Consider the following 10,277-nt stretch of genomic DNA (forward strand, 5'->3'; position numbering starts at 1 on the left):
TCATTTGTGTGTGTGTGTGTGTGTGTGTGTGTGTGTGTGTGTGTGTGTGTGTGTTTTGTTTTGTTATTTTTTTTATTTTATTTTTTTGTTTTGTTTTTCTTTGTTCACTTGGTCAACAGAAAACTTCACCACGAAAAGTCTGTGCTGATATATGTCTGTGTGTATGGGTCAAGTCGAGTGCACTGGTTCGTTAGTGAGCCGAAGAAGGGATTAATTTCGTGTTGCTTGCTTGTGATTCAGGATTAAAGTCTATGCTTATTTTCTTGTAAGTAAGGAATCGATTATGTTTTTCTAGTGCTTGCAAATGAAATTTTTCAACCTATGCTGATTTTGTAAAATTTAGGAATAAGTATATACTGACTGTACAAAAGGACTAATTTTATGCTGGTTATGAATAAAGGATATCATCCTTTCGAAGCTGATTGTTCTTTAAGTAAGCATTTTATTCTGTGCTGCTGTTTGTGAACAAGGATTCAATCATAACTGTTAGGCGTTTGGAAGCGAAAATTCAAATCTATGCTGATTGTTTATGAGCAAGGATTAAGAAATGCTGATAATTTCATGAAATCATTTAAGTACATGCTGTGTGTTTGCAAGTCAGAATTTCACTCTAATCCGCGCTGATTGTTTGTGAAGATGAACTGACTGTGAACGACCATTTAAAGCTGTTTATTAATCAGTAAGGATTCCATTATTTCTGGTGTAGATGACCTGTCCTGAACAGTATATGACGACATATCTCATCAACAGAGCCTCTACTCACACACACACACACACACACACACACACACACATCCTACCCCATACACTGTCACACACACACACACACACACACACACACACACACATATATATATATATATATATATATATATATATATATATATATATATATATATATATATATATATATCCACACACACATGTGCCCGCGCACACACTCTCTCGCAATCTTGCATGCACTTACGCTTCCCCTCCACCCCACCTCCTCCCCCACTCCAGGTGACAGGTTAAAAACTTGTTTGTCCAGGTTGCCCCATCCACGATCCCGTGTGCCCATTTGGGCGAGGTGAACTGCGAGGACCTGTACAAACACTTGAACACTTATCGATCACGTCAAACCAGGAGCGAGGAACTGCAAGGACCTGTCCTTTTGGGCGAAAAGTGCCGTTCAAGAACTAATCCACTAAAGAGACGTAGGCCCTACACTCCTGCAAAAACTCGTCTTTCCATGTGAGGGGTCGCAAGTAAACATTTGTTTGCCCATGAAACTAAGATTCGACGAACCATTTCTTTACATGCAAAGAACTGTTTAAAAGAATAATGAAAAAATAAATAAACACACCCACCCACACCCACAAGCAACACCACCACCACCACCACCACCACCAACAACAACAACAACAACACCTAAACAACAACAACAAAAACTAAACAACCACTCTTTCGAAGATCAGCAAAGATTCGTCTGTCCATTGGTAGCAAGCTACATAAGTTAGCAGCTGTTTTTTTTCACGCAGGGAACACGTCCTTTGACGCCGAAACAAGCAAAGACGTTTTGGAGGAAATCTGAAACCGGCTGAACTGCAAAGAAACAAAAACAAAAAGGAGCAACCAAAGAAAAAAAAGGGGGGGGGGAAATGCGGTGATTTCTCCTTTGAATGCCGACTAGCAAGGATTTGTTGGGGGGAGAGATTCACTGAGGCTACACGTGAGACACAAGAAAGCAGACAAGCAAAAAAAGTAAATAAAAGGAAGAAGTGCGTGAACTGACGCCGAGAAGACTTTTGGAGGGGAGTCGATCAATTGAAGCTAAGTGAGCCACAAGAAGTCAAAGCAAGCAAGCGAAGCAAACCAAAGAAAGGTAAGGGGAAAAAAATAGAAGACAGAGGAATGGCGGATACGCTACGTCCAAGGGAAGTGTCCATGAGTCGCCGGCGGACCATCACCCGTTTGACCCCCGGGGCCCCGGGCCGCCTGAAGCTGTCGGGCGTAAAAGAGGGGTCCGAGGCCCCGGACAGCAGCCGTCCTGTGCACGTGAAGCTGGAAAACTCGTACCGCATGAAGCCACAGGTAAGGTCCTGGGGAGAGGGCTACGTGCTGGAAGGGAGACGGGAAGGAGTGATGAAGTGTGTTGAAAGGAGAGGGGGTGGTGATGGCTGGGGTTGGCTGAGTGACGAAAGACAGAATAAAGCGTGATTATTACAGGAAAACCTGTGGGAAGATATTACATATTTCACGTGACTACAAATTGTAATGATACTACTACTGTTACTACTACTACTACTGACAATAATAATAACGATGATGATGATGATAATGACATGATATCCATAGTTCCATGTGGACTGCTGACGCTGGGACTGCAACAAAGTGTGCGGGACACAGAATGAGCCGTGTGGGAGCAATGCCACTGAAACGGTGCAGATGATGGGGCAGCAAAAACATATGATAACAATAATGATGATGATGATGATGACTGGCATTTGTATACGCTTGCATCAATGCGCTGATAATCGCCCATTTGCACGCACTCACGCCCCAAAATGAATCACCACACTCAACCATACACACACATGACTTGAGCAGAAAACAACTCAAATTAACAGAGGAGAAAATTATCACAAAAATGCCTCACAGAACAAAAAACAAAAAACAAAAACAAAAAAAATAAACAAACAACAACAAAATATAAAGCACGTTTGGCATTGTGCAACCAATCAGTTACAATGGCCATATCAAGTGCTCGGCTGAAAGGTACATTTGGAGGCAAAAAAACAACAACATGTACTCATTAATAAGCAACACTAGCTGGTATATCTATTGTATACATGTTAGGAGTGAATGGATAATTGTCCTAAACCTATATAAGACGCATTCGCAAGAAGAATTTGCAAGCAGGTCGACTCAGAGAGATGCACTTTGCTTGTCGAGGTAAATCAGAGTGCATTTATTATGATTTCAAGGGAAATGATTAAACGAGTCAATAAATGTTTGTTTCTACTCTCGAATAATGAAAAAGGTTTCAAAAGCCTTTTTCTCTCAGTGAAAAATTTGTCAAGTAACTTGTTCTTGGTTCTTTAAAGGCTGACAAGGGATAGCTGGGTCGGGGCTGGAGGTTGTGGGTATGGGTGGGTAAATGGTTTTGTGTGTGTGTGTGTGTGTGTGTGTGTGTGTGTGTGTGTGTGTGTGTGTGTGTGTGTGTGTATTTATATATATATATATTCATATATGGATATATGGATATGGATATGCAGGTAGGTAGTATATAGGTAGGCAGAGAGTTAACATCAGCTGAGGAACATGTGTGAGCTCTGTAACATTTTCAGAACGAGGAGAGGGATACGGATATGCAGGTCGGTAGTATATAGGTAGGCAGAGAGTTAACATCAGCTGAGGAACATGTATGAGCTTTGTAACATTTTCAGAACGAGGAGAGGGATACGGATATGCAGGTACGTAGCATATAGGCAGGCAGAGAGTTAACATCAGCTGAGGAACATTGATGACCTTTGTAACATTTCCAGAACGAAGAGAGGGATACGGGTATGCATGTAGGTAGTATATAGGAAGGCAGAGAGTTAACATCAGCTGAGGAACATTGATGACCTTCATGACACTTGCAGGACGAAGAGAGGTTCCAGTCGTGGCGGGTGGAGGGCGTGATGAGGGAGGTGTTGGAGGAGAGGCTGAAGGGCGTGACTTATGACCCCGTCAAGTCTCAGGAGCTGACCAAGCAACTGGCCCAGGAGATCCAGAAAAGGGTCAAGGACTTCCGCTGGCAGCGCTACAGGGTCGTGTGTCAGGTGTGGACTTAGTCTAGGCAGTCATAATCCGTTTTCGGGGACGGGGTGGCGGGGGGTACATGCCGGTTATTTTTTATTATTTTTTTTTTCCATATTCCACCGAACATTGACATGTTGTACGGGATCTTTAACATGCGTATTTGATCCTCTGCATGCGTATGTATACACACAAAGGGGGTTCAGGCACTAGGAGGTCTGACTTGGATGACCTGGGAGATCGGAAAAATCTCTACCCACCGATTGCCGTGACCGGATTCGAACCCGGGACTCTCGGATTGAAAATCGAACGCTTTAACAACTGGGCTGTTGCGCCAGTCGCCTATGTTATGTAACGTTTACCAGTTCATCAGCTTCATTCGATGCTCACCTCAGGCAATATGACGAACATGAATAATTATCAGTCATACCAGGAACGGTGGAGATGGGATCGACCTCTGTGTGTGTGTGTGAGAGAGAGAGAGTGAGTGAGTGTGTGTGTGTGTGTGTGTGTGTGTGTGTGTGTGTGTGTGTGTGTGTGTGTGTGTGTGTGTGTGTGTGTGTGTGTGTGTGTGTGTGTGTGTGTGTGTGTGTGTGTGTGTGTGTGTGTGTGTGTGTGTGCTCCTCAGTCGCATGCAGGAATCAACCTATCTACTACGACACTAACACGACCAACATGACAATAATGTGAACGTCAATTGCAGCTACTGTTTCTTTTTTTTCTGTTTGTTTGTTGTTGTTTTCATGTGTACAGCATGCTTTCTTTAATGACCAAAAAACCTAACAAACAACACACACACACACACACACACACACACACACACACACACACACACACACACGCACGCACGCACGCACGCACACACACACACACACACACACACACACACACACACACAAACACACACACACACACACACACACACACACACACACACACAGGTCGATCCCATCTCCAACTTTCCTGGGATGACTGATAATTATTTATGTTCGTCATATTGCCTGAGGTGAACATCGACGTTAAATGTATATATATATATATATATATTATTACAGATCACCCTTGGTCAGCAGTCCCAGCAGGGCCTACAGGTGGCCAGTCGCTGTGTGTGGGACCACTCGCTGGACAGTCACGCCTCCGTCACATACGACAACAAGTCCATCTTCGTGGTGGCGCAGTGCTACGGCGTCTACTTCGAATAATCCCACGTCACAGAGGACTTTACAGTAGTAGTCACACATTGCCAAGGGCTACGTATAGTAGTAGTGATACGTCACAAAGGACTGTACAGTTGACGCAGTTCGTCCACTTTGCCTGCGTTGAGCAGAAACAAGAAATAACAACAACAAAATAATAATAATAATAATAATAAAAATAAAAACAAACTTGCACGCCATTATTTGTAGAACATTATTGTCAGCACGCACGTGCAGTGTTTCAGGGATGTCTTTGTGTTTCGCTGCCGTTCCAGGTACACTTTAGAGAAACAGTGCTCATCCTTGACGTCGAGAAATACGTTATATTCGTTTACTTTCTTTGTATCATTTATGTATCTATTTATTTATCTATTTGTTTATGCATTCATTCATTCGTTTGATTAATTGATTAATTAATTAATCTATTTGTTTGTTTATTTGTTCATTTATGTGTTTATTTACTGTGACATTCGGAAGTCGAGTTTAAGAGGGATGATAGTTTGTGACAGCCATTTGGAATATCAAAGTTTAGCGATGGGCTGGCTGAAACTGTGCCGAGTAGACCTCATTAGTTAACGATAACATAATCATCATCATCATGCTTTTGATTCGATTGAGTTTATATATTATCATTACGTGGCAATGGAGCTCGCTATGGTTCCAATACCGGAATAGCGTATCTATATGTCTGCTGTGTGATTGAGAAGCGTGCATGATGCCCACCGCCATCCTCTCCACTTTGACCAAATGGAAGGGAACATGGAGGATCATTTCAACTTTGCCTACAATGACCACATATCCATTTCAAGGTGTGTGTGTGTGTGTGTGTGTGTGTGCGTGCGTGCGCGCGTGTCAGTTCTTGTGTGTATGTGTGTTATGGGATTGGGGTGGTAAAATCCAATAAGGTCCGGGTAAGTTCTGACCAAGTGAAGAATTGACCCCTGTGTGTCAATCAGGGTGTATCCCTGGGTGTCGGACTGGTCCACATAGACCCTGGAGTCAATGTAGGCAAGCTAGATTTGACCCAGCGGTAAAAAACAAACGGGGGTACGAATAGGCCGCTACACCGACCATGGCAAATCGTGCGCTCTTGAAAGTGACGTGATGGCTCGATGTGCCAGGAGAGTATAAGGACGAAAAATTGGTATCTTGTTTGTGAGTTCGTTTCATTCGTATGATCTGGTTTCCTTTAAGTGACTGGTCTGTGTCAATGATGTGAAGGTAAATGGCAGTGCTGAGTGTGTCAAAGAGATGAGGAAAGTGGTTTATGACTGAGTGTGTGTGTGTGTGTGTGTGTGTGTGTGCCTGAGCGTGTGTGCATGTGTGTGTGTGTGTGTGTGTGTGTGTGTTTGTGTGCGCGTGCTTGTATTTCTGTGTGTTTCCTTTGTGCACATCAATAAAGGTTTATACTCAAACTTGATTATTATAAACTCTATCTCTGTCTCTCTCTATATATATAATTGTGTGTGTGTGTGTGTGTGTGTGTGTGTGTGTGTGTGTGCGTTTCTGCCTCTCTCTCCCTCCTCCTCTTTCTTCTCCTAAGCGTTCGTTCATGGCTGGCGTTGTAGGTGTTATTCCATGAATCCCAGAACCATCCGTCCACCCTTCTCCATTCTCAGTTCCAGAGTAGGTACTCTGTCCGTCAGGTCAATGACCATCAACATATAATATAGGAGACCCTGTACTGCACGCCGCCAACTCAATTCCTACTTGTTTTTCATCTTACTGTTCTCCTTGCTCTTTTTCTTCTCCTTCTCACTCTGTGTGTGTGTGTGTGTGTGTGTGTGTGTGTTGTTCAGCAGAGCAATGTTATTCTAACAATATGCGAGGATCGAAGAAGAGTTTGGTTTAATGTTCCGTACTGGTGATTGTTCTCTTGTGTGTTCAGTGGGGTTGGGGTGAGAGAGAGAGAGAGAGAGAGAGAGAGAGAGAGAGAGAGTAAGATAGTTCATACGAGTGAGCGCACGTACATGTGTGTGTGTGTGTGAAAACGTACCATTCATTGTTCAGGTGCATGAACATTATCCAATATTCTGCTCGGGATTTTCCTGACCACCATCTTTATTCAAACTACTGTGCGCAGATGCAAAGAGTGTTATGATAGCTGTGTACAGGCCCTGGGTATCAAAACAGCGGTTTCTCGAATTGTTGGAAGGAGAATTCGATTTAGAAAAAAAAGAAAAAGAAAAAAAATCTTTGGACTCGGCTCGCACACTTACGTTTCAGACTTTGCGCCTGGAAGCAGATTAGAGGTATGATCGTTTGTATAATCCCCGGATTATACGCTTTGTTGCTCTGCATGTGTTACGTGTCAGCGGGAGTGATCTACGTTCGATATCGGATTTAATCCTGGAACCAATTATGAGTCGACAGCTAGGCATTGTATAGGCAGGACGCCACCTGGGTGAGAGTGAAAAAAACGAGGAGTGAAGGGGGGGAATACCGTGGAGTTGGGGTGGAGAGGGACGGAAGACGGTTAAGTAGGTAAACGGTATTTAAGGTATGCACAAAGGTGTGTGTGTGTGTGTGTGTGTGTGTGTGTGTGTGTGCACGCGCGCGCACACACACACACACACACATTACCTTCTATGATTATGGACTGGAGAAAAACAGAGCACATTCCAGAGTGTAACAGTTTGTCTGTCCAGTTTATTATAATTATTAAAAAAACAACAACAATCATCAATGCCAAGAAAACCCATTCAACACTCCAAATAGATTCAAGCCATGAGTTAAAACAATTGGTTGAAACAATTCAGCTATCAATTCAATCATGCTGTATTGTGAACATGCAGTAACAGCAACATTTTACTGTGATTGAGTACAGTTAATTAACGATTTTCGCCTCAAATCCTGGTTAGGCCTAAAGCACACTGTTGTCAAGTAACCTGTGTGTGTGTGTGTGTGTGTGTGTGTGTGTGTGTGTATGTGCACACATGTGTGTGCAAGTGTGTACGTACATGCATGCTTGCTTGTGAGAATGTGTGTACACGAGTGACAAAGTGTGAGTGCTAGCACATGTATACATATGCAAGTGAGAATATGCATTTATGTGTGCATATACATGTATATAATTATATATGTATGAGCTTTCCTTCAGGCTTGTGTGTATGTGTGTGTTTGTGCACATGTTCATGCTCATGTGCATTCTTAAGTGTACACAAATGTGCATTCTTTTGTGAATGTAAGTGTGCATTCATGTTCTGGCTCAAAATTCATGAAAGCAAGCTTTCCTAAAATATCACTCACACAGACCATTCTTTCCCTAATAAGAAATGAAATGCTGATCCATCCCAGACATATATGTGTACAATGAACTATCAGAGTTTGCGTAGCACCCAACAGATGCAAGTGTACTGGTCTGACTTGATACAGTTCTGACTTACAATTTACCTCAATTCACTTAGTCTTGACAAAATACATAAGTAAAGAGAGATCAGATTTTTCTTTTTCGAACACATGCACAACTTACACACACACACTTATTCTATCCCATCATCTGTGACTGCAGGGACACCACTGATGACCTGGCAACCAGTCCTCTCCCTGTTCCTGGTCTTTCTTGGGGCATCACAAAGTCTTGCGCCTGTCCATTCTAGGATATCATTCTCTCATCTCTTTTTCTGTCTGCCTCTCCTTCCTTGCACTCTGCCTTGCAGGACTGTCTTGGCAAGCCCTAATGATCGTGAGATGTGCCCATGCCACTTCAGTGCACCCCACCCCCACATAGTGAAACACACACACACATATACATCTAACAACACACACACATGCACAGGCACACACAGACACACACATACAAAACACACACATATGGACAAAAAGTCACTTCCAAACTCTGTATCATTCAAGAAGTATTCTGCATCATAAATGAAATAGCATGATCTGTAACAATAAGAAATACATATACAAACCCTCAGCTGTATCATAATGCCAAACACAGCAATCTACCCAATGCACATAAAGCCATTACCTGGACAAAGGTAAATTTTTATGAAAAATGAAGATGTACTTATCTGCATTATGAGATTACACACAAAACACTGTTGGGTGTTTGAAGAAAGTATTATTCATGGCTATGTGTGTGAACTGGAAGTCTTGGATGGATCTATTTACTTTTCATGGAAATAAACAGACCATCTAATTTTACATAAATCAAAACAATAAAAGTGAATATTCTCTTTTAAAGACATATAATTTGCTTAAAAAATGCAAAATGTTGTCACTGCTGATCTTCATACGAAAAAAAACAACATTTCATGAAGTACTCACATCATGTCAACACAGCATACAAACACATGATAATGAACTGTCACAAGAACTGATAAAATGAATATGGTATGTTTTCCACTGGGCAAGTTATATATATATATATTGCAAATCACATAGCTCAAAATAAAACATACATTTTTCTCATTGGTAGTATTTTTAATGATATAAATAATCAAGCTTGGAAACAAGAAAAACATGCATTCACACTGCAACATATGATAGTGTGAGAAAGCAACCTTCTTCCGATTTTTATGATAATGTCACTTATGCCAGTAATAAACAAGAAGTAACAACATCAAAACCAAAAAGAAATTAAACTTCTCCAAGCTGAATATTCACAATTAACAAAAGCAAAGATAATATAACAATAACTTCTTCAAGAAGATGGTTCACAACAACAAAATAATAACTCCAAGTCAAAAGATACAGTAAATGCCAGCATGAAAGAAAGAAAATAAACAGACTAATCTCCTATACCACTGCACTGATTTGTGCCAGCAGTAAATCTCACAAGCCATTGAACTGACACTGTATTTTTAGGTTCATCTTAAAGTTAGTCATTTCAAATGATGAAATGAACAGGAAAAAAAACACAAAAAACCAACAACAACAAAAAACCCAATGAGCAACTCAGTCTGGCTTGGACAAAACAAGTCAAAAGTTTAAAAACAAAACAAAACAAAAAAAACCCAAAAAAAACAAACAAACCAACCCAAAACAGGCTAAATGTCCCATAGCCTTTGACAGCTATTGGGCCAGTGAATTCATATTCACTGTTTCAATACTGGCATAAAATCTTTCCCTGACCAAATTCAGGTAGGTATCCATTCACACCCAGTTGGAGTGAGGGCAACAGAAATTGAGTGAGAGAGACAGAGAGAGAGATACAGAGAGAGAGAAGATAACTTTTCAATATAAATGCCTATATACAAACCCATGGTAGGCTTTCATGACATGACCATTTTCAAGCAGATCTGGTGTAGCATACATATGGATCAGTCCACATGCTTCGACGCCTCTTTGAAA

General features: G+C 41.6%; 1 protein-coding gene across 5 annotated transcripts in view; it reads left to right on the forward strand.

Annotated features, from left to right (window-relative positions):
- The window catches only part of LOC143297584 (dynein light chain Tctex-type protein 2B-like), a 16,353-nt gene extending 8,449 nt beyond the window's left edge, over positions 1-7,904 (forward strand). For 3 of the 5 annotated variants that reach the window (XM_076609988.1, XM_076609987.1, XM_076609989.1), the window contains exons 2-4: positions 1,031-2,073; positions 3,627-3,806; positions 4,839-7,904. In XM_076609988.1, coding sequence (XP_076466103.1) covers positions 1,894-2,073; positions 3,627-3,806; positions 4,839-4,985 — 507 coding nt within the window. In that variant the 5' untranslated portion in view covers positions 1,031-1,893 and the 3' untranslated portion in view covers positions 4,986-7,904. Of the gene's footprint in view, positions 1-251; positions 266-1,030; positions 2,074-3,626; positions 3,807-4,838 lie in introns of those variants that run through there. The other 2 variants (XM_076609991.1, XM_076609990.1) reach the window with 2 other exon arrangements.
- The last annotated feature ends 2,373 nt before the right edge of the window (positions 7,905-10,277 follow it).

Source organism: Babylonia areolata, chromosome 23 (genome assembly GCF_041734735.1).
Source record: "Babylonia areolata isolate BAREFJ2019XMU chromosome 23, ASM4173473v1, whole genome shotgun sequence".
In the NCBI taxonomy this organism is placed as follows: domain Eukaryota; kingdom Metazoa; phylum Mollusca; class Gastropoda; order Neogastropoda; family Buccinidae; genus Babylonia; species Babylonia areolata.